Consider the following 24,509-nt stretch of genomic DNA (forward strand, 5'->3'; position numbering starts at 1 on the left):
TGGGCCTCTACTGGACTTCCCAGATACACTTGGGCTAACTGATATATTGCAAGCACATAGGGCCAGATGTAGCAAGTTCCGATTCGCAAAATCGGATGCAGAACGGTGTCCCAAGACACCGTCTGCGATTCGCTATGGAGTCGCATTTTGCAACCCCATAGCGAGTCCCTGCACTCACAGGGATGGTGGCCTGCTGAAGACAACAGACCTCCATGCCTGTGACTGCTTTTTAAATAAAGCCGTTTTTTATTTTATTTTGCAGCCCCTTTTCCTTAAAGGAAAACGAGCTGCAAAATAAAAAAAATAACGAAACCATTTGGTTTCGTTTTTTCTGAGTAGCTCTGAAAAAACCTTTTTGGCAACATTCACAAAGGGGAAGGGGTTCCATGGGGACCCCTTCCCTTTTGCGAATGGTTTACCACCCGTGTGACACGGGTGGTAACTGCGAATTGCTTTGCGACGCATTCCCGGCCACAAAGCAACTTAGCATCGCGATGCGAGTCGCAAATAGGAAGGGGACACCCCTTCCTATTTGCGAGTCGCATTCACAAAGCATCGCGATGAGCATTTTGCATGGTGCAAACTGCGATTTTCGCAGTTTGCACCATACAAAATGCTTCCTATATCTGGCCCATAATCTCTTGGTAAAGCTGTATGCATTTTACTCAGGCATTCACACGAGTTTCTCACAAATAGACTATCTCCTGACACAGTATTTGCATACTGATTGCTTTGCAGAATCCAGATAAATTTTAGACCCCTCTTCCCTATGGGTGGTGGTAAGAGAGAGCACTAAGGTGCCAAAAGGAGTGGAGGGGAAGGTGATAGGGCGTCACTGGATTGTTAGCCCCTGGTATCTTAAAACATGGAGAGAGGGCTCAGAAAGGACACAGATAAACAAGTTACTTACCTTCTGTAACCCCTTATCTGGTTTAGACTAGCAGCAGATTCCTTACCTTAGAATAATTTCCTTGTGGTAGACTGGTTCGGGAAACGTGGCAGTACCCCTGGCATCTTTCGGTTCCACTTTGTCGTTCAGACAGAAATGATGTGCATGGTACCTATATAGAGGCCACCTCGGCATACTGACTGTTTATTTTCACAACTCTCCATGCCAGAAGCGCAGAGCCATGATAAAGATTGACCACTGGTGTGAGTTGCTAGGCCTCTTTGAAGGGGAAACTCTCATTGATTAATCAGGTCCTAGAGTTGGGAGGATCAGTAAGGAATCTATGGCTAGACATAGGGGGTCATTCTAACTCTGGCGGGCGGCGGAGGCCGCCCGCCAGAGTTCCCCCCTCCAGAATACTGCACCGCGGTCGTAAGACCGCCGCGGTGATTCTGGGTTTTCCACTGGGCTGGCGGGCGACCGCCAAAAGGCTGCCCGCCAGCCCAGTGGAAAACAACCTTCCCACGAGGACGCCGGCTCTGAATGGAGCCGGCGGAGTGGGAAGGTGCGACGGGTGCAGTTGCACCCGTCGCGAATTTCACTGTCTGCAATGCAGACAGTGAAATTCAAAGTGGGGCCCTCTTACGGGGGCCCCTGCAGTGCCCATGCCATTGGCATGGGCACTGCAGGGGCCCCACGACACCCCATACCGCCATCCTGTCAGAATCCCCATGGCGGCGCAGCTCGGATTCTTTTGGGCAGCGGAAAACCGGCGGGAGACCGCCGGTTTTCCTCTTCTGACCGCGGCCAAACCGCCGCGGTCAGAATGCCCTGCGGGGCACCGCCAGCCTGTTGGCGGTGCTCCCGCCAACCCTGGCCCCGGCGGTCCATGACCGCCGGGGTCAGAATGACCCCCATAATCTCTACCTGATAAGGCGTTACCAAAGGTAAGTGATTTGTTTATCTGATAGAGAGAGACTTACAGCAGCAGATTTCTTACTTTAGAATTGATACCCTAGCAATTGCCTCCCCAGAAGTGGGTCTGCAAACCAGACTAAGACAAGCAAGTACTGCAGGACCGAAAAGGCAAAATGCTCATCCAGACAGACCCGAATGTCCAGGCAGTAGAGCTTTGTGAACATGTGCACCCAGGCCCACATTGCACACGTTGTAGCCTCACAGATGTACAGGACTGGAACTCTGCAAGCTAACACAGTGGTCACAGCTTTGGCTCTGGTGGAATGAGCATGCAAGCCCTCAGGTGGTTGCTTCTCGGCCAACATACCCTACGAAAAGTTGATTATCCACTCAGAATTATTTTTTGTGTGGCCAAGGTAGAATGACACTCTTTATGGATCAAGACAGAGCTGCTGATCTTTCTTAGAATGCCGAGGTGGGGCAGTGGCATAACAAAGCCCCCCACAGTACGGGGGCCCCAAGCTCCAGGGGGCCCCATCATTAGTTCCCTGGCCTGAGAGCTCCTGGTTGAGTCCGGAGGAGGACCTCTCTCTGTACTTTGCATGGGGGGCCCACTCAAGTATTGTTACGCTACTGAGGTATGGTAATCATCTGGCCTACGTGACTCTAGAAGGCAGGTGTCAGTTTCACAGGATAAAAGCCAGTGTATGGCAGGTTCAATGAGAGAGCCTGCAACTCGCTGACCCTCCTGGTCGATGTACTGGCCACCAGAATGAAAATGTCACTTACCCAGTGTACATCTGTTCGTGGCATCAGTCGCTGAGATTCACATGGTATGCATGAGCTCGCCATCTGGTGTTGGGTCGGAGTGTTACAAGTTGTTTTTCTTCGAAGAAGTGTTTTCAAGTCACGGGACCGAGTGACTCCTCCTTCTGTGCTCATTGCGCATGGGCGTCGACTCCATCTTCGATTGTTTTCCCCGCAGAGGGTGAGGTAGGAGTTGTACTATAGTAATAGTGCCCGCGCAATGAAAAATGTAAGTATGTACGTATTAAAGGATTAAATAATATATATACAAATGTACAAAATTGAAGGTAACTTCTGAACTGCTACAGGCTTCCGGGGAGGTGGGTGGGTCCATGTGAATCTCAGCGACTGATGCCACGAACAGATGTACACTGGGTAAGTGACATTTTCAGTTCGATGGCATCTGTCGCTGTAGATACACATGGTATGCATAGACTAGTAAGCAGTTAGTTCCCCATAAGCGGTGGTTTAGCCTGTAGGAGTAGAAGTTGTCTGAAATAGAGTTCTTAATACAGCTTGACCTACTGTAGCTTGTTGTGCGGATAGCACATCTATACAGTAGTGTTTGGTGAATGTGTGAGGCGTAGACCAAGTGGCTGCCTTACATATTTCCTGCATTGGGATGTTTCCTAAAAAGGCCATTGAAGCACCTTTTTTCCTTGTTAAATGTGCCCTGGGAGTAATGGGCAGTTGTCTTTTTGCTTTAAGGTAGCAGATTTGGATGCATTTAACTATCCATCTGGCTATACCTTGTTTTGATATTGGGTTACCTACATGAGGTTTTTGGAATGCAATAAATAGCTGTTTAGTTTTTCTGATGTTTTTTGTTCTGTCAATGTAGTACATTAATGCTCTTTTGACATCTAATGTATGTAGTGCTCTTTCAGCCACAGAATCTGGCTGTGGGAAAAAAACTGGTAGTTCTACCGTTTGATTTAGATGGAATGGTGAAATAACTTTTGGTAAAAATTTTGGATTAGGTCGTAGGACGACCTTATTTTTATGTATTTGTATAAAAGGCTCTTGTGTTGTGAACGCTTGAATTTCACTTACTCTTCTTAGAGATGTAATGGCGATGAGAAAGGCAACTTTCCAGGTTAGGAATTGTAATCCGCAAGAGTGCATGGGTTCGAAAGGTGGGCCCATGAGTCTTGTTAGAACCACGTTTAGGTTCCATGAAGGAACAGGTGGTGTTCTTGGTGGTATAATTCTTTTAAGCCCTTCTATGAATGCTTTGATAACTGGTATTTTATACAAGGAAGTTGAATAGGTAGTTTGCAGGTATGCAGATATTGCTGCAAGGTGTATTTTAATAGAAGAGAAGGCTAGCTTTGCTTTTTGTAAATGGAGCAAGTAATTTACTATATGTTTTGGAGTTGCGTCTAGTGGTTGTATCTGATTATGATGGCAGTACCAAACAAATCTTTTCCACTTACTTGCGTAGCAGTGTCTAGTGGATGGCCTTCTGGCCTGCTTTATGACTTCCATACACTCTTGGCTAAGTTGTAAGTGTCCGAATTCTAGGATTTCAGGAGCCAGATTGCTAGATTCAGCGATGCTGGGTCCGGGTGTCTGATCTGTTGGTTGTGTTGCGTTAACAGATCTGGTTTGTTGGGCAGTTTGATGTGTGGTACTACAGACAGATCTAGCAGTGTTGTGTACCAGGGTTGTCTTGCCCAAGTTGGTGCTATTAAAATGAGTTTGAGTTTGTTTTGACTCAATTTGTTTACTAGGTAAGGAAGGAGAGGGAGAGGAGGAAAAGCGTAAGCAAATATTCCTGACCAGTTCATCCATAGGGCATTGCCTTGGGATTGCTTGTGTGGGTATCTGGACGCGAAGTTTTGGCATTTTGCGTTCTCTTTTGTTGCAAATAAGTCTATTTGTGGTGTTCCCCAGAGTGTGAAGTAGGTGTTCAGAATCTGTGAGTGGATTTCCCATTCGTGGACTTGCTGGTGATCGAGAGAGATTGTCTGCCAGCTGATTCTGGATCCCCGGAATAAACTGTGCTATTGGACCAATTTGATGGTGGATTGCCCACTTCCATATTTTTTGAGCTAACAAGCTTAACTGCGTTGAATGTGTTCCTCCTTGTTTGTTTAGATAATACATCGTTGTCATGTTGTCTGTTTTGACAAGGATGTATTTGTGGGTTATGATTGGTTGGAAAGCTTTTAGTGCTTGAAAAACTGCTAATAATTCTAGATGATTTATATGCAGTTTTGTTTGATGTATGTTCCATTGTCCTCTTATGTTGTGTTGATTGAGATGTGCTCCCCACCCTGTCATGGAAGCATCTGTTGTTATTACGTACTGTGGCACTGGGTCTTGGAAAGGCCGCCCTATGTTTAAATTTATACTGTTCCACCATAGAAGCGAGAGGTAAGTTTGGCGGTCTAGCAACACCAGATCTAGAAGGTGACCCTGTGCTTGAGACCACTGTGAGGCTAGGCACTGTTGTAAGGGCCTCATGTGCAGTCTTGCGTTTGGGACAATGGCTATGCATGAGGACATCATGCCTAGGAGCTGTAGTATTGTTTTTGCTTGTATTGTTTGGTTTGGAGACATGTGTTGAATGACTCTGTTGAAATTGTGGATCCTTTGTGGAGTTGGCGTTGCTACTCCTTTTGTCGTGTCTATTATGGCTCCTAGATATTGCTGTACTTTGCTTGGCAGAATGTTTGATTTTGCAAAGTTGACGGTGAACCCTAGTTTGTAGAGGGTTTGTATGACTTGATTTGTGTGGTTTGAGCATTGTGTGAGCGAACTGTTTTTGATTAGCCAGTCGTCTAGATACGGGAACACATGTATTTGCTGCCTTCTGATGTGTGCAGCGACTACTGCTAGGCATTTTGTGAATACTCTTGGAGCGGTTGTTAAACCAAAAGGCAATACTTTGAATTGGTAATGTATTCCTTTGAATACAAACCTTAGATATTTCCTGTGTGATTGATGTATTGGTATATGGAAATATGCGTCCTTGAGGTCTAGGGTTGTCATGTAGTTGTGTTTTTTGAGCAATGGTAACACTTCTTGTAGTGTGACCATGTGAAAGTGGTCTGATTTGATGAATGTGTTTACAACTCTGAGGTCTAGAATTGGTCTCAGTGTTTCGTCCTTTTTTGGTATCAAGAAGTACAGTGAATAAACTCCTGTGTTTATTTGTGTGCTTGGTACTAATTCTATTGCATTTTTTTGCATTAGTGCTTGAACTTCTATCTCTAGAAGCTGTGAATGGTATTTTGATAAATTTTGTGATTTTGGTGGTATGTCTGGAGGGAATTGCAGGAATTCTATGCAATAACCATGTTGGATAATTGCTAGGACCCATGTGTCTGTAGTTATTTTGTCCCATGCTTCGTAATATTGACGTATCCTCCCCCCCACTGGTGTTGTGTGGGAGGGGTGAGTGACGTGTGAGTCACTGCTTGTTGGTAGTGGTTTTGGGGCTTTGAAATCTTCCTCTATTCCTAGGGAATTGCCCCCCTCTATACTGGCCCCGAAAACCTCCCCTGTACTGTCCCTGGTAGGTGGGCGGTGCGGACTGTGAGGTGCTAGCTTGTGTGGCCTGACCCCGAAACCCTCCTCTAAAAGGTGTTTTGCGGAAGGTGTTATAAGATCCTCTGCGGGGAGTAGAGTGCGCCCATGGCCTTGGCAGTGTCAGTGTCCTTCTTGAGCTTTTCTATGGCTGTGTCGACCTCTGGACCGAACAGAAGTTTTTCGTTTACTGGCATGTTAAGCACTGCCTGCTGAATTTCTGGCTTGAATCCAGACGTTCTGAGCCATGCGTGCCTACGGATGGTAACCGACGTATTAATGGTCCTTGCGGCCGTGTCTGCTGCATCCATGGAGGAGCGTATTTGATTGTTGGAAATGTTTTGACCCTCCTCAACAACCTGTTTTGCTCTTTTTTGCAGATCTTTTGGGAGATGTTCAATGAGATGCTGCATCTCATCCCAGTGGGCTCTGTCGTATCGCGCTAGCAGCGCTTGTGAATTTGCGATGCGCCACTGGTTTGCTGCTTGGACAGCAACCCTCTTTCCGGCTGCATCGAACTTCCTGCTTTCTTTATCTGGGGGAGGTGCATCCCCAGAAGTGTGTGAATTTGCCCGTTTTCTGGCAGCCCCTACCACCACAGAATCTGGTGGCAACTGAGAGGTGATGAATACAGGGTCCGTAGGAGGCGCCTTATACTTTTTGTCCACCCTAGGCGTCACTGCCCTACTTTTAACTGGCTCCTTGAAAATGTCCTTTGCATGGCGTAGCATGCCTGGGAGCATCAGCAGGCTTTGGTAGGAGCTGTGGGTTGAAGAGAGGGTGTTAAATAAAAAATCATCCTCTACTTGTTCTGAGTGTAGTTCCACATTATGGAATAGTGCTGCTCTAGCCACCACTTGTGAGTAGGCTGTGCTGTCTTCCGGTGGTGATGGCCAAGTTGGGTATGTGTCTGGGCTGTTATCAGACACTGGTGCGTCGTACAAGTCCCACGCATCCTGATCTTGGTCATCGTGGCTCATGGCGGTGTGAGCTGGCGAATGTGACGGGGTGTAAGTTGGCGAAGCCGGAGTTACAGGTGGAGGCGAGGGAGGAGGTGTTACCTTTTGTGCTGTTTGTTGCTGAGGAGTAAACTGAAGCGTTCTCTTTCGTTTGACAGGTGGAAGGGTACTGATCTTCCCAGTCCCCTGCTGAATAAAGATACGCTTTTGCGTGTGATCCACGTCAGTGGATTGCAGTTCTTGTTCAAATCTATGTTTCTTCATTTGTGAAGACATAGAATGCTCTTCAGTATAGGAGCCTGAAACAGGGTCTGATGTCGCTTTTTTCGGCTCCGAAAACCCTGTTGATTGTTTTTTCGGCTCCGAGGTAACCTTCCTCTTTTTCTGTGCCGAAAATTCTTGGCCTCTATGGTCTTCGGCGCCACTGTCTCGGCGTCGATCCGTGTCGACACCGAACTCTCGGTGTCGATGCTTCTGTTTAGCACTCTCTCGGTCCCGAGGAGGCTGCGTGCCGGTGTCTCGACCGAAGTCGGACGATCTCGACACTGAATGGGCCTTTTTCGGTGCCGATTGTTGGTCACCGAGAATTTGGGTGGAGCCATGGCCGGTTGGCAGTGGCGTCCCCTGGGCCTTCTTTCCTTTTTTAAGTTCTGATCTCGACGTCTTACTCACAGTTTTTGTAGAGTCTAGCTCGTCGGAGTCTGAATCCTGGATGGAAAAGGATTCCTCCTGTTCCTCTTCTGTCTCGAACTGTCGACGCTCCTTTGGCGTGGACGCCATCTGCAGTCTCCTCGCTCGACGGTCGCGCAGAGTTTTTCGGGACCGGAACGCCCGACAGGCCTCACAGGATTCTTCGCTGTGCTCGGGTGACAGGCACAGGTTACAGACCGAGTGTAGGTCCGTATAAGGATATTTGTTGTGGCATTCGGGGCAGAATCGAAACGGGGTCCGTTCCATCGGCGTTGTTCTCCACGCGGTCGGGCCGACTAGGCCCCGACGGGGTGCCGAAATCTACCCCGAAGGGCACCGAAGCGCTTCGATGTTCAACGCGTCGTCGTATGTGTCTATCTCGAACCGGATCGCAACGATACCGTCGAAAATCTTCCGTTTTCAGCTATCTTTCCGTTCCGAAACCCGGAGCGACAGGAACACTTCGAACCCGATGGCGGAAAGAAAACAATCGAAGATGGAGTCGACGCCCATGCGCAATGAGCACAGAAGGAGGAGTCACTCGGTCCCGTGACTCGAAAACACTTCTTCGAAGAAAAACAACTTGTAACACTCCGACCCAACACCAGATGGCGAGCTCATGCATACCATGTGTATCTACAGCGACAGATGCCATCGAACAGGCAGTTTTGATGGTTAATAATTGACAAGGACAGTTGTTTAATGGCTCAAAAGGAGCACACATCAGTTGAAGACCCAATGGGGAATAATGAATCACCTTGGGGGAAACATTTTGTAAACCCTTAAGGAATCTCATCACAAGGGGTGACTTAAGTAAATAAGGTTGGTCTAACAACCGCAAAAATGTAGATACTGCTGCTAGATATTTTGTCACTGTGCCCAGAGCAGAGCCTTGCTGGGCAAAAGGAAGAACAAATAGGGCATGAGAAAGAGCAGCAGATAGGGGATCAATGCTTTTTTATACACACCATGCCACAAATTTTACCATCAGCAGGCATATACCAATGTGGTGGAGGGTGCCGGGCTGGCAGAATCACATCTCAGATTTCGTGAGAAGGTCGAAGGCTTTTAACTTTTGCCACTCAAACTCCACACATGAAGGCAAATTGGGTGCAGAATCCTCCCCTGTTGGTGAGACAGAAGATCCTCCTGAAGAGGAAGTCTGACCAGAAAACAATGCTCATGCTCAATGGCTTGTGATAAGAGTCTCTGTGCTCAGTCCGGGTCACAAGAATGACTTGAGCCCGGTCGTTCCTGATATTCTTGAGAACTCTGGGCAGAAGTGGCGGAAAAGCATACAAGAGGCCGGAGCTCCACATGAGAAGAAAAGCATCTCCGGGCGGGAGCCGACTTGGAAAATCCAGTGCACAGAACTGCTGACACTGCGAGTTCTCTGCAGTTGTGAATAAATCTAACCAAGTCTCTTTCCACTCTTGGAAAAGGCCTTGCACCATCACCTGATGGAGATGCCATTCGTTACCCACTAGCCATCAACTGGCGAGTTTGTCTGCCCTGGCGTTCAGAGAGCCCACCAGGTCAAGAGACACAGCACCTCTTCACAAAGCATCCACGCCCCCACCCAGTCCTGCTTACTGCAGGTAATATGGCAGTGGTGTTGTCCGTGAACACCTGCACTAGCCTTCCCTTGATGGAGTGTAGAAAAGCCTTCATTGCCAAGCAAATCGCCTGAAGCTCTAATAAGTTTTTGTAGAGTCCAGACTCCATTGTAGACCAAGGTCCTCTGTTCTCCACCACTCCTAGGTGGCCGCCTCTGCCCGGGAGTGATGCATCTGTCACTACAGTCAGCTCTGACTGGGGTAGGGAAAGGGGTCTGCCACTGACCAAACTGTGGTTCGTTAACCACCACAGCAGGTTTTTTTGCAGTTCCCTCTGCGATCAGGACCAATTTGGAGAGATTCCCTTGATGCGGTGCCCTTTGGAACTTCAAATCCCACTGCAAAGCCAGCATATGCCAAAGGCATGTAAGACCAGCAGGATGCAGGAGGCTGAGAGGTCCAACAACCGCAGTGTCAATCTGAGAGAAACTTCGGATAGAGGCGGAAACATCGGGGTCATAGCCTTAATATCCTGGACTCACTGTTCAGGAGAATTAGCCCGAAACAGCACAATGCCCAGACCTGCGCCTGAGAGGGAGTCAGGTGAGACTTCGGCACATTGATCTTGAACAACAGCGAGTACAGGAGGTTCGCCTTAGTCTGGACATGGGAGACAACCACCTGGGGTGAGCCTGCCTTCTACAGCCAATCCCGGAGGCAGGGGAAGACTGGCACCCCAGACCTCAGCAGGTGTGATGCAATCACTGCCATCACCTTGAAAAAACACCCAAGGGGTGCTGGTAAGGCCGAAAGGAAGCACAGCAAACAAAGTGCCTTTGGCCCACCATGAACTGCAGGTAACGTCTGTGGGCAGGCAGGATGGGTATGTAAAAATATGCATCCTGCAAATCCAATGCTATCATCTAGTCTCCTAAGTCTAGTGCAGACAGAAGCTGAGCAAGCGTGAGCATTCTGAATTTCTCTAGTTTGAGGGAGAGATTTTCAAAGTGCAGACTTAGCATAGGATGAAGGCCTTTGTCCTTCTTGGGTACTATAAAGTAGTGGGAATAGAAACCACAACCTTCTTTTGATGCCTGTCCCCTCTCTATAGCTCCCTTGGCCAAGAGAACCATCACTTCCAGGTGGAGTAAGGAAAGATGGTCCTCCATCAACCATTTATAAATGGGTGACCTGGGTGGAGGGGCAACCACAACAAGCATTTTCAATGCAACTGGTCTCACATTTGTTCGAGTTAGAGATATTAGCGTTGTAAAGCAAAAAAAATGCAGCGCAATCGCGCTGCGTGGAAAATAAACAGATAAAGTAGTCCGAACTCCAGGCTGAAAACATCAAGCCTCGTATGTTTTTGGTACTTTACCAGTGCTGTGTAGGTGGGCTAAACACTGGAAAAGGCATGACGTATGCATGCCTTTCACAAATGAAAGCAAGCGGAATTTTAAAGGCAAGCCCACAAACCAATGTAAGTGACTGACGTGGCACGGGTGTGGTTTTAAGCCCAAATAGAGTTGACAGAATGGGCAGAGCACTTTGTGCTGATCCCATAAAAAGGATGGAGTTGCCCCTTCGTGGAATCGGTAGTACCCAACAGTCTGATGTTATTGACCGCCAGTGGCGCTGGTGATGGCTTATTCTGCCCCACTGGTGGCCCATGATGGTAAGAGGGCAAGTTAAAGGCACTTGGAGGCTGTGTCTGCCAAGGGAGTGGCTGACTGGCCCAAACTCTTGCTTCCTGTCACATGGGGTCTGTGGGAACTGTGTCCTCTGTCATGAAAAAGTGTGAAGGCTTGCTGGATGTGGTGGCTGGGATGGTACCAACAGGTTTGGAAACCCCTTCCGTGGCAAGAAAAGGGCAAAAGGCGGTCTGGGTGTGGTGAGAGGCCACAGAGGCCCAAGAACCTGGCTATAGCCCTGGAGTCATCAAAGCGTTCTAGTGATGAGTCCTCCTCCTCTCTGAAGAGATGGGTGCCATCAAAGGGCACGTCCGTGAGCAATGCTTGGACAACCCTGGAAAAGCCAGTAGTCCTTGTCAGGTTTGGCACCAGAGGGCCACAGATGAAGAAAGCGCTCTGCCTCTCGAGTCGATCATGTCCAGACCACAACGAATGACAAACTTTGCCAAATCTCTCCTGTCAGCAACAGCCTGAACAGCACTTGTGCAACCAAGTCCCAGACCACGTGGAAATAACAGCCCAAGGGGCACGCAGTGTTCACCAACCGCAATGCTACACTACCAGAAGAGAGCATTCTCTTGCCAAAGGTATTCAGCCTCTTGGATTCCCTATCTGGTGGAGTGGAAGGGAATGGGCAAGGGTTTAATCTGGAAGTGGAAGGCTGAACCAGCAAGCTCTCCGGAATGGGGTGCAGGGCGAGGAAACAGGGGGCCCCCTAATGAATGCGGTGGGCAATGGTCCTATGCACAGGAGCCCCTGTGCAGGGCTTGAAACAGGGTCTGAAGAGGATGTCCGGTGAGGACTTCATTACAGGGGGGGAACAACGGTTTGGAGTGCGAAGTCTGTTTTAAGCACCTCCGTCAAGATGTTAGTCTTGACTGCTACTGAGGGCAGCTGAAGATTCAAGACCTCAGCTGCCCTATGCACCACTATAACAAAAGAGGACTCTTCCTCTGTAGTCACATTAGGAGGAGATACCAAACCAGTGTAAGTTGAGGTGTCTAACTCACTGGCATCCGCCAGATCCTAATTCCAGTTGTCCTCGTTATCATCAAATGGGTGAAAATATTCATCAGGGTCGCCATAGATCTCCCATTCATCCCTGTACCAAGCCTGTCACAGATAAAAGGCCTTGACCCAGAAGGCATGGCTATGGACCGCGCTGGAACCAGCGTTGTATGATGCTGGCCCTGCTCTGTGTCAGTCAAGGATGATGGGGATGGTGTCCTCCATGGAAGTCAATGGTGCTGAGGGCAGCAGCATGAGTGGGTACCGAAGAAGGCCTCAGTTTCACTGGCAGTGCAGTGCCGAATGTGTATTCACCAACAGGACTCTAGTTGGGGCCCCTCCCAAACGCATGGGGTCCAAAGGCCTCTACAGGGGTCGAGCTACTAAAAAATTAGGCACATGGCCTCATAGAGCTCATGCATTTTGGTGGGGGTCGCTCTGGGAAATAATTGCAGAAGTGCAAAGCAGACCCTGGCGGTGGCTCCACTGAGGTGAGGGGCCTGGAGTCCACAGACAGACCAAGTGGGAGTCTGTCACAGATATCAGTCTGACAGGCTCCTGCTGGTTTCTTGAGACATTCCTATCACACCAGGAAAACCTCACAGTTCTGCGCAATCTGGCATTGAAAGGAAGAACTGATCCAAATGGTACTGTGCACAGACTTGGAACCGAACACCACCTACCAGCAGGCAAGGGTACTACTCGAAAATTTCCAGATCCAGTCTGACCCCGGGGGATAATTCTAAGGTAAGAAATCTGCAGCTGGATGTCTGTGCCAGATCAGTATTTCACAGTTAATAGTTCCCTCATCTGTGTGGGAGGCCTACAAAACTGTGGCCAGAGACCAGATAATATAATTGATCGGAGAAGACAAAAGAAGAAATGGGTACAAAGGGAAAGCCTGAAACAGTAGACCCTCAGTATAGGGTGGCTCCTTAGCTTGATGAGTTAACCCACATGCTATGCCTGAAACAGCAAGACTATGGAGACCTTGTTGAAAATAGTGGTTGCGCCAATTTTCCATCCTTCCACCAGAGATCCATGTGGGGAAGGGGGAAAAAAAAAAATTAAGAAAGTAACTGGCTTGTTTGGTGTGGAGAGCGACTGTACTAGAAGCATGGTCATGGAGTTTATAAACACAGGGGGGGGGGGGCTTTGTTAAAGAGTGACGTGGAAATAGCTGAAGAATTTGTGTATTACTACTTGAGAATATATATTCATCCACAGTACATACTGCACATAGGAAATACAGGATTTCCTTAAGGACATTCAACTCCCACAGCTGTCGACGGAAGATAGGCAGGCATTTGAAGCTGAGAGCATAATTTATGAGAATGCTGCAGCAAGTATAGATTTGCAATCAGGCAAAGTTGTGGGATTAAATAGGTTCACCATCAAATTATATAAAAATATGGCCACCAAACTCTCCCCAAATATGGTCAACATATTTGCTGCGGCCAGAGCTGGGGCAGATTCAAGCGTCAGAGATTAGCCACTATAGTATTGATACCGAAAGAGGGCAAACCACTAGACGAGAGTGCCTCGTATAGGCCCATATCACTGTTAAATGCTGAAGCTAAAATACTCACTTAAGTGTTATTGACTAGGATAAAGCAAACAATGACTCTGGTCCAGCCAGTTCAGTCTAGCTTTCTGCCAAATAATGGAACAAAGCTCATTCTCTATCGATTATATGGAGTTTTGAGATAAGATGAAAAAGTACAGGAGCAAACACTAGTGATGTCACTGGTCATGACAATGACTTTAACACTCTAGAATGAAATTATGTTTGCAGTTCGGGACCAACTGGGTTTTGTCTCTCAATACAGGCAATTGGTACCACTCTTACACCAATAACATAAACGGTATGAGGTCAGGCTTCATTGAACCTGTGAATGGAACCAGGCAGGGCTGCCTGCAGGTGCCCATGGTTTTCACACTGGCACAAGAGCCCCTAACCACCTGGATTAAACCGGATCCATTGATTAGGGGTTTGAGAGGGGCCGATGGCTGGGAGGAGAACATTTCTTTACTCAGATGTTATGCTTTACGTTCCAGACTTCTCTTCTCGCAGTTCTACATTTTCTTTCAGTCTACAAAGCATGGTGCAATTTTTATATAATGCTCGACTAACTGTTCCTTAGTTTGTAACAGTTTAACGATTTTAGTTTAGAAAACCACATTAAATGAGATTCTGGTTCAAATTTTAAACCAGTTTACTTACCCACTATAAAAACTATCTTTTTCCACGGCTGTGACTCCAGAACTTTATCATGGGGGTAAAAACCTTGGTCCACCATAAACAGTATCATCACAACAGCGACAATGCGCAAGACCACCAAATGTCCTCCAGTTAACACAGAAGTAGAAACCAAGATTGCCGAAGCATAAGTACAAGGGAGACCACGGTACATGAAAGGAATACCTACATGGAGAAAAAAAGAAAAGAAAATGTCAAAAACACTACTAAAAATTGGACATTCAAAACAAGTGGCAACAAACTAATGAATAATTTACGATTAGATTAAAGGTTATCAAAGAAAGCAGGGCTAGAGATTTCTCATCCTACTATATTCACAAAAAATTCGAAGAAATAACAGGAAACAGAAAGGACATCAGATATGCAGGCAGACATAAAGCTATAACTTTGTTACTGTAGGGGGGGAGGTAAGACACCCCCAGCCTTCTACTCAAGGAGCACCATAAGACGTTTGTTAGATGTACTGATGAATACACGATCCAGCAATCAATTACAAAAAAAACGGGAAAAAAAACGTTCTTTCTTAGTGCATTCCACACATATTACAAGTCATTGCAACCTTTATTTTTATCAGACTTTCTTTCAAAATAGTTTTAAATAAAATAACAGGGTTTCTTTTATAGGTCTCATCTACAGACTTAAGTAAGTCATTTGCATACAATAACAATACTTAAGTGTGCCATGGGTCTGCTCACTACACGAGATTTGCCTCATCTATTTCTCATTAGCTTACTTCTTACTCGTGTTATTCTCAATTCTTCTTGTATTTGTCCATCTTCTGAAGGACATCTCATTTACTATTATTAGGACTTGATGACTCCTGTTACCCATGTGGATGAGTTTCAGGGAACTACGTTTTTTCAGCACTATATGATAGTGTGTGTGTGTTTTCTTGCTCTCACCTTTGTATGCTGATTTACCCATCACATCTCAACCCCTGCACTCTCCACCACTTCAGTTTGTCTTGTTGCTTCACCCACACCTCCGAGTCTCGCTTTACTTCTTATTTAAAATTTAAAACAAAATATATATATATATCCCTTTCCTCTCCCTGCTGCTGCTCCCACCCCACCTTGATTGGCTCTCTGTTGCCTTCCCACCAAACACTCACCCCTCTGTAGTTTTGTGGTCTTAGCTGATCTTGTGCTTTTGTGGAGATATTTTTGGTGGTATGTATGTGAAATTGACAAGCTAGTCATTCAGCCTTATTGAGGATACCCACTTGTCTGTTACAGTCCTCCACGGTCCATGCTCTGTTGGTTCTGAAACAGCACACTGTCACAGACTTTCGAGGTCAATTTCCTTCAGCGTTGAAGATATTCAGCGTTGAATCAGTCATGATTCAAAGCAGGCTGTCTAATACTTCAGGTCTGTTGTCCAGCCCCTTGAGGATGAGTCCACTTGGTCTCTTTTGCTCAAGGTATGCAGTCTAAGCATCCCTCTTTTGGCCAAGCCAGCTTTACAACCTTAGGTGGTTGCAGTACCGCTGCACTTTTATTCAGACTTTGATGTAATTTAGGGGGTGCCAGGGTTGGCGGGAGCACCGCCAACAGGCTGGCGGTGCCCCGCAGGGCATTCTGACCGCAGCGGTTTTGCCGCGGTCAGATGCGGAAAACCGGCGGTCTCCCGCCGGTTTTCCGCTGCCCTTTAGAATCCTCCATGGCGGCGCAGCTCGCTGCGCCGCCATGGGGATTCCGACAGCCCATACCGCCATCCTGTTCCTGGCGGTTCTCCCGCCAGGAACCGGATGGCGGTATGGGTTGTCGTGGGGCCCCTGGGGGCCCCACTTTGTATTTCAGTGTCTGCTTTGCAGACACTGAAATACGCGACGGGTGCCACTGCACCCGTCGCACCTTCCCACTCCGCCGGCTCAATTCTGAGCCGGCGTCCTCGTGGGAAGGCTCTTTTGCACTGGGCTGGCGGGCGGCCTTTTGGCGGCCGCCCGCCAGCCCAGTGCAAAAGCCAGAATACCCTCTGCGGTCTCACGACCGCGGAGCGGTATTTTGGAGGGGGGGAACTCTGGCGGGTGGCCTCCGCCGCCCGCCAGGGTGAGAATCACCCCCTTAGTGTTCAAACTGATCATCCAAAAATCATGCTTCCTCTGTCAGGCTTAGTACCTCTAAGGGACTTAAAGAATACTCGTTGTCATCAAGCTTTCCCTACGTCCCATAACTAACGTCATCTGGATGTTTCAAGTCAATGGGGACCCTAGGGGCACACCTACGATCAATCATGGCAGATATAAAAGTCCATTTGCACTTGAAACACTGACAAGGTGAACAGTGTTCTTCATTATTATCTTGGCAAATGCAATTCCAGCTTTCTTAGTTATTATTTCAAGGAAACCACACATTGTGGATCTTATGCTAATCTAATCTAATAATGCCAACATGGAGTGTCAAAATCAAAATGCTGCATTTTATTTTCCACTACATAAAGGATGAATTCTTATAAGACCTAAAAGGAGAGTATGAAGGATTTAACAGTCAGTGCTTCTAATAGCGTTTTTGCCCAATGTGCTTTTTAATGCCAATACTGTTCTAGACCAGCTGTTTTTTTGCTGTGGAGCAGACAAAATCCAATTTTTCCTGTTGTGATGCAGACCCAAAGACAAAACGCCAAACTGAGCTCTGAACCCAATAATGGAATAACATAATGTAAGCCTTGTTCAATTATCATACAGAGTAAGGGGTCTTGTATCAGGTGAACAAGAAATTAAATGTTCTGGTCGGGGTTCTTTGCGGCCACTCAAGACTTCCACAGTCCTCAGGTCTCTGCAGTGCGCTTCCTTTTGCATACTCAAACCTATCTTCCAAACACTTAGAGGAGTCAACCAGGCCACCCAATGTTCATTAAAGAGTGTAGATCACATTATTCCTCAGAGGCAGCCTTCTGTCTCCGTGTCTACCTCAGACACACTACAAGCAAAAGTGTGTCATTCGGAGGAACACCGCTTAGCCATTCTCCAGAAGTGTCATGCACTCAAATTTATGCACCACCCAGCAGTGTGCACAGTCTCCTCACTTTTAGGCTCCATGGTCTCCTACATCTTTCTGACACCCCAAGGCTCGCACCTCCACGTGTGACCTCTTCAGGAGTGCCTGGAGGACCAATGGAATCAACTGTCTGGAAACTGGTAAGACAGAATCTTTCTGTCCACCCACGCAATCAGATCCCTCAGTTGGTGGTGTTCTCCAACCAATCTCCTACAAGTGATGCCTTTTCATCCACAGCCTCCATCATATATCGTGAGAGATGCCTCTCTCCTCGGATGGGGAGCCCATATGGGTGATTTACAAACACAAGGCCTCTGGTCTTCCAAGGAGATGTCATACCACATCAATCTCATCAAGCTCCATGTGGTGCACCTAGCTCTCAAGGCATTTCTCCCATCCTTCAGCACAGACACCATGCTTGTCCAGACAGACAATATAACCACTATGTATTATCTGAACAAGCAGAACAAGCAGGGGTAACCAGATCCAGAGTCTTGTCTTAAGAGGCCCAGACAATATGGCACTGGCCAATCTCTCCTCCTAGAGTTTGTTTGGCAGCATGGTTCCTGAGTTAGTACAGTATGGGCACCTAAATCTTCCACAGGATTGTATGTAAATCCTAAGAGGCGAAATGGCCATCCATTCGTACGGCATATTTCTTCGAATGGAAGAGATTCTGCATCTGGTGTTCCTCCAAAATGATTGACCCTACATCTTGCCAGGAAGATGTAATTGTTCCATACTTGTTACACCTAGGTAAATCTGGTCTGCAACGCTCGTCGATTATGGTCCATCTGGCAGCTCTGACTGCATACATAAAAGGTCTTTCACAAACCTCCTTTAGGATACCAGTCAAAGATTTCCTGGAAGGACTAAAGAAGGTCTTTCCTCCAGTTAGGCACCCTTCTCCACCTTGGGAGCTTAATGTGGTCCTTTCGCACCTCATGCAAAATCCTTTTGAGCCCATACACAAGGCGTCTCTCCAACTACTAACTTGGAAAACTGCTTTCCTTGTGGCAATTACATCAACACGCAGGGTTAGCGAGATTCAGGCTCTCTGTGCTCACGAGCCTTACACATTATTCCACTCCTCCAAGGTAGTGATGCGAACACACCCTAAATTCCTGACAGAGGTTATCTCTGACTTTCATGTCAACCAGTCTATTTCCTTGCCAACTTTCTTTCAAACGCCATCTACTCCAGCAGAGAGGGAGCTCCACTCTCTAGACGCAAGGAGGGTTTGAAAATTCTACTTAGATCTGGTTTTATCTATTCGAAAATCTCCACAATTGTTTGTTAATTATGGTCCGATTTGCACCGGTCTGGCCACCTCAGAACAATCAATCTCTAGATGGATTGTCTCCTATATTCTATTTTGCTACCAACTAGCTAACAAAACCCTAGCTGGCAGACCAAGAGCACATTCTACCAGAGGCATGTCTGCCATGACTGCCTTGATGAGGAATGTTCCCTTAGCAGACATCTGTAGAGCTGTGACCTTGCGGTCTGTCCACACATTCACTAAACATTACTTTTTTGACTGATGCCAGGACATGATCAGGTAGGACAGGCTTCTCTCTGGAACCTCTTTGCTTGACAGCGTATTTCATTCTATTTACTCCTCCGGTGTTTATGGGATGGGCTTGCTATTCTATTCAACACTTATGACTATACATGAAAATCTCAGAGAGAAGAGACAGTTTCTTACCTGTAACTCCAGTTGTCTCGTAGGGGTATTTCCACGATAGTCATAAGCAACCCTCCCTCCTCCACGGTGGACTAGACAAAATAATCTCAGGTATATCATTACTCTCAGCTAGAACTGTCTACAGAAAGAACTGAGGTAACTATCTCTCTCTAGGCATGATGAAATACTGGAGGACTGGTTGTTCTTAAAATCAGTCTCCTTTTTCTTCATTTATCATGGCAGCCTATGAACTACACTGCCCTGCACTCTATCATTGTTATGCATTACAAAAATGTTTGTGAAGGATTTTTTCTGCAAAAATTTCAACTCATTCGTGCATTTGAATACATGTGCCTTAGCTTTGTCCTTTTTAAAGCAAACTGGATGAAGAATTTTGGATGCTGTAGCCTTTCCTTTAGGGTGCATATTGACATTCTTAAGTGATGTTGCAGGCCTTCCTGAATTAAGGCGAACATGAAGACTTAAGAAGTTATATTGGAAAAAGTGCTTTGGGGTCCCGCAGGCAGGCGGAATTATTCAACACTTATGACTATACATGGAAATCCCCTATGAGAGAAAGGTATTACCATGGACAAATACATGGCGTGCTGCTGATCAAATGCATGGAGTTACACAAATATTAAGCATCTAACCAATCACAGTAAACATTTTGTGATGGCAGCATGATACAAGATGACCACAAGCGTGACCTTCACAATACTCAAATGGTTAGGACTTTCCCAAGGCTTCAGCAAAACAATTTCTTCACAACACCTGACAATTAAAAACAGACTCTTGGCCTCAGACTTATGTTGAGATCCAGATGGATGTCCCTTGCAGGGCGAATAAAGCAATGCATGTTGCGTGAGACATCTCTTAAGGAGGCCTTGCATTACAAGCTATTTGTTTGGGTACATTAGTTTATCTGCAGCCATCCAATTCTGAACACATTTTGCAGGCCTATGTCATCACTGAATATCATAAAAGGTGAACAAGACAAGATGGATTCCACATAAAACAAAACCTGCTTTCACAGCGGTTGATAAAAGAACTCAGCAATTTTGTCAAAACGTTCTCTTTGTTGGACAAAGTCCAAAAATCCATTAAACTTTTTTCCGCAAACAGGCTTTTGGAGGGGCCGGCCGAGGTCCAACAAACTCTGAAATTTCCCCACAAGAAATGATCCCTATTAGGAAAACCATGAAGACACGCACTTTTGAAAAAGACCATATCCCTGCTCTGTCTGGCCAGGATTGTCGGTCTTTCGCGTTGTCGATACTGGGTTTCCTTCACTACAGAGCTCTTTCAGAGATTGAAGGCTGCTCATCTCAGGAAAGGTTTTCCCTACACAGCTTTGATAAAACTGCCCTTGAAGACCAAGTTGGAAATACAATAGTGGTTGGACCAGATACTGGCCTAGAACGGAAAGGCCATCTTTGCTTCGTTCCGGATGTGACCTAGTCCAAAGACAGCCTTTTAAGTTGGGAACTCATTGTGGGTGAGTTAAAACAAGAGGCGTGTGTTTGGAGCAGGGAAGAGATTTGTATATAAACTGCTTAGAACAGCATGCAGGGTCCTTCACAGTTCAGTCTCACAAGAGAGAGGGCACTGTGTTCTAGTCTGTTGAACATGGACAATGTACTGGAAGTCTGATACATCAATTGACTCGGACGGACAAGGTCGAAGGTGCTGGTGGAACTTGGCAAGGAGTTTTGACTCTTCTGTGGACAAGAGGATCTCTGTCAAGGCGGAGAACATCACAGGGAAGCACAACTATGGACTGGCACCTCATGTGGAAGCTTAATCTATTTCTCTTTCTTTTGATCATGGACAGATAGGGCCCTTTCAAGGTGAACTTGTTTGTGTCACGTTTAGATCACCAGCTTCTGAAGTTTCAGTTGGAGACCAGACGCCCCGGGCTCTGCTGACAGATGCATCCCTACAGGACTGCAACTGCGTCAGACATGTGGTCCAGATAACTCCAGTCTGGAGGTCGCAAGTGTGGTTTCCAGGTCATCTGGAACTTTCTACAGATGTTCCACTCCTACTTCCAAACCTGAATATACTGCAGGACTCAGAGGGCAACTTACATCCATTGATCCTGGATGGGTCAGTATAGCTCATGGTGTGGATGATTTCAGGGGATGCTGGGGCTGCCCAGGCCTTCAAAGACAGGCTGTGAGCCTCATCAGAAAAACGACACATTCTACCTTTAAACAGTACTGTGTAGTTTCACGTAGATCGTCCCATTGGTATATGGAAAGGGATTTGGATCCTGTGGTGTCAGATATAGTCCACGTGCTGCTCTTCCACATGTCTGGCCTACTGGACAATCAATGCGGTCCGTTCAATGATTTCCACAGGCCACGAGCCTTGGCATGGTATCCCTGGGGAACAACATTGTTTATTAAGTACACTGCTAAGGTGTGTTAGACTTGTCCAATTCCCCTCAATGCAGGTATTCTCAACTATGGGACACCAGTAGGGTACTACGCCTGTTTCAATCCTGGCAGGACAATACATACCTTTCAAGTAAAGAACTTGTGGTAAGCTAGCCATGCTTCTATGTTTGGTTTCATGCAAATTAGTGTCCAATGTAAAGACCGTTCATGTGTGCGTGAATTTTTACCCCTTTAGGGGTCACGCATGTAAGATCAGTATAAGAATAGTGCATTATCCAGCCTTCCCAGATCTCTCAAAATTGGGTTTGCTCTGCTCTATTAGGACTTATGAAGAAAAAACTGCATAGTTTAGACCTGCTGGGGCCAATCGGTTATTGATTACATTGAAAAAGATCTTTTCAGCCTGTCTTCCCCCACAGTAGCCAGATGGGTCACTTGGGTAGTTGACTGAAAAAGGTAATCAATACCTCCACTTTCAGTGTGCATTCAACCAGTGGAGCAATGGCCTTTAAGGCCTTTCCATTGGTGGACGTTTGGAGGATATTCTGCAGGCAGCAGACCGGCTATCTGACTCCACTTTTAATTATTTCTATTTTAAGCATGTTATGCAGATGGCTTCAGTCATGGTAAGCAAACTTAAAACAAGCATAATCTGAGCCACTGGTCCTGACATAGAATAAACTATTTCCCAGCTACTGTTAAGTAAAGTTTCAATTCTATTAAAGACATGGAAGCAACAATTATCACACCCAGGATACATTAGCCAATGTGTTCCTCATTGGGTGAGGTACAATTTTTTATCGTGCAAGTGTTCACTTACAAAGAGATTGTGGGGGTCATTCCGACTTTGGCGGGCGGCGGAGGCCGCCCGCCAAAGTAACCCCGTCGGAAGACCGCTCCGCGGTCAAGAGACCACGGGGGTCATTCAGACTTTCCCGCTGGGCGACTGCCAGAAGACGCCCGCCGGCCCAGCGGGAAAGACCCTGCAACAAGGAAGCCGGCTCCGAATGGAGCCGGCGGAGTTGCAGGGGTGCGACGGGTGCAGTGGCACCCGTCACGATTTTCACTGTCTGCAAAGCAGACAGTGAAAATCCTGCTGGGGCCCTTTTAGTGGGCCCCTGCACAGCCCATGCCAGTGGCATGGGCTGTGCAGGGGCCCCCAGGGGCCCCACGACACCCGTTCCCGCCATCCTGTTTCTGGCGGTGAAAACCGCCAGAAACAGGCTGGCGGGAAGGGGGTCGGAATCCCCATGGCGGCGCTGCAAGCAGCGCCGCCATGGAGGATTCCCCCAGCCGGGGGAAATCCGGCGGGAAACCGCCGGACCCGGCTGGGAGACCACGGCTGTAATATGAAGCACCGCCAGCCTGTTGGCGGTGCTTCCGGCGAATGAGGCCCAGTGTCTTTTCCTTTTGGATCCTTGTAATGGGACGATTATGGCAACTTGCATTGTTCTTGGATTTATTGTAGTGCAACAAGTTTTAATTAGGTTGTATTCCTGACAGGCACGGACCAGAAGCATGAATTTCGATAAAGAAGGTCACATAACTGATTTTCACACCAATAAAGAGGAAGTGCTATTCCTTGGGGATGTTGTTATATGCTTCATGGCATACCGTATTTGTTGACCATTGCAAACGTTTGCTTGGACTCATGGGGTGTGAAATACCTAGCGCTTGATGTTTTGCTCTATCATCTATGTGGGGCTGTTGGGCTAATAAAGAAGCAAGGTTTAAAGCATAATCAATGCCTCCATGTCCTTAACAGAATTGAACCTTTCCTTCATAGTAGCTAGGATATGTTTTATTCTACCCTCTTTTTAAATAAATTCGAAGTGTTAGTCCGATATTGCACTAATTTTTAATCAAGCTGTTCTTATCTTATATTTAGATATTTGTCAGGTTAAGCCAATGAGAGTTGTTCCCCACCATAAAACAGCCACTTGCATAGCTAGGCTCAAAAAATCCCAATGTATCTGTTAAAAAAAACAGTAAAATTCCAATTTGTGAACTTAATCCAATCATTTCCATAATCACTGAGTACATCATCCTTATAATTCAATTCGGTAACAAGAAAGTTCATACCTCAGTCCAAATTTATGTTAGATGGGTGGGCACAATATCACCACATTCACCTATATGTACTTTGCCAGGGGATGTGATGATGTGCACTTCATAAATCTGCTGCCCCACATATGGGAACAAGTCAATTAACTTTTTGTAGTTGTCTATGTGCTTCTTTGATGCATTTTTCTTTGGTTAAACTGAAGATGGTTCCGCTTTCATAGGCCTCTTATTGCTATAGAGTAGTCTTGTTTCAAGTTTTTGAAAGCCATTCTTTCTTCTCTGGTTTTCTAACCCTTTTTGGTATGTTTTGTTAATCTAATCTAGATTCTTACTTCTTATCAGTAAAATTGGGCAAAATCTTGATTTTCCTACAAAAGGGCTTCAATTCTACCATGTCTGTTCTATATGAATTTGTTCCATAAATCAATATCTATCTGTCTTTCAGTATAGAGCAATTCGCCAGGTCACACAAGGTTTCTAGAATATGCATGTCCTCAACAGTCAAAATATGTTGTTTCCATTGCTTTCTCGCTGTCAATATCATTTATTGTTATTTTATGTTATGCAGGATTTTGCTGGTCACATGTCGTATTAAACGTATATCTATCTTTAGGAATACTATATTTAAAGTGCATTTGCCAGGCAAAAGTTATGCCCTCTTTTCGGCACTTTCTCATCTTCATTTGTAGGACTTTTGCGAAGTGGTTCAGTTATTTTCTGGACCACTTTTCCATTCTTGCTCCATATCCATTCGGGTTTTTCTTTTCTGGTTTTCCATTCGTTGTTCTTCCTTTCCCTTCAGACATTCCTCATCCTCTGCCTGGATGCTGGCTCTGGTGTTTTATTAGTGTTTCGCCTTAAAAAAAAGTCATTCTATTTACTGCTTTCTGGTTGCTTTGAGGTCTCCTCGTCAGGCGATGCCACATCTGAACTGCTTGCTGGTTTTTTTTTTCTGACTAAACTATCACGCTTTTCTAGAAATTCGAGCCGTTTGGCAAATGACATGTGCATAACCTCTTTTTGCCAGAGAACTTCCTGCTTTCTTAGT

General features: G+C 46.4%; 1 protein-coding gene across 9 annotated transcripts in view; it reads right to left on the reverse strand.

Moving 5' to 3' along the window:
• The window catches only part of TMEM269 (transmembrane protein 269), a 160,628-nt gene that overhangs the window by 13,423 nt on the left and 122,696 nt on the right, over window positions 1–24,509 (reverse strand). For all 9 annotated transcript variants that reach the window (XM_069240046.1, XM_069240053.1, XM_069240054.1 and 6 more), the window contains one exon: window positions 14,277–14,477. In XM_069240046.1, the coding sequence (XP_069096147.1) occupies window positions 14,277–14,477 (201 nt within the window). The remainder of the gene's footprint in view (window positions 1–14,276; window positions 14,478–24,509) is intronic.

Source organism: Pleurodeles waltl, chromosome 6 (assembly GCF_031143425.1).
Source record: "Pleurodeles waltl isolate 20211129_DDA chromosome 6, aPleWal1.hap1.20221129, whole genome shotgun sequence".
In the NCBI taxonomy this organism is placed as follows: domain Eukaryota; kingdom Metazoa; phylum Chordata; class Amphibia; order Caudata; family Salamandridae; genus Pleurodeles; species Pleurodeles waltl.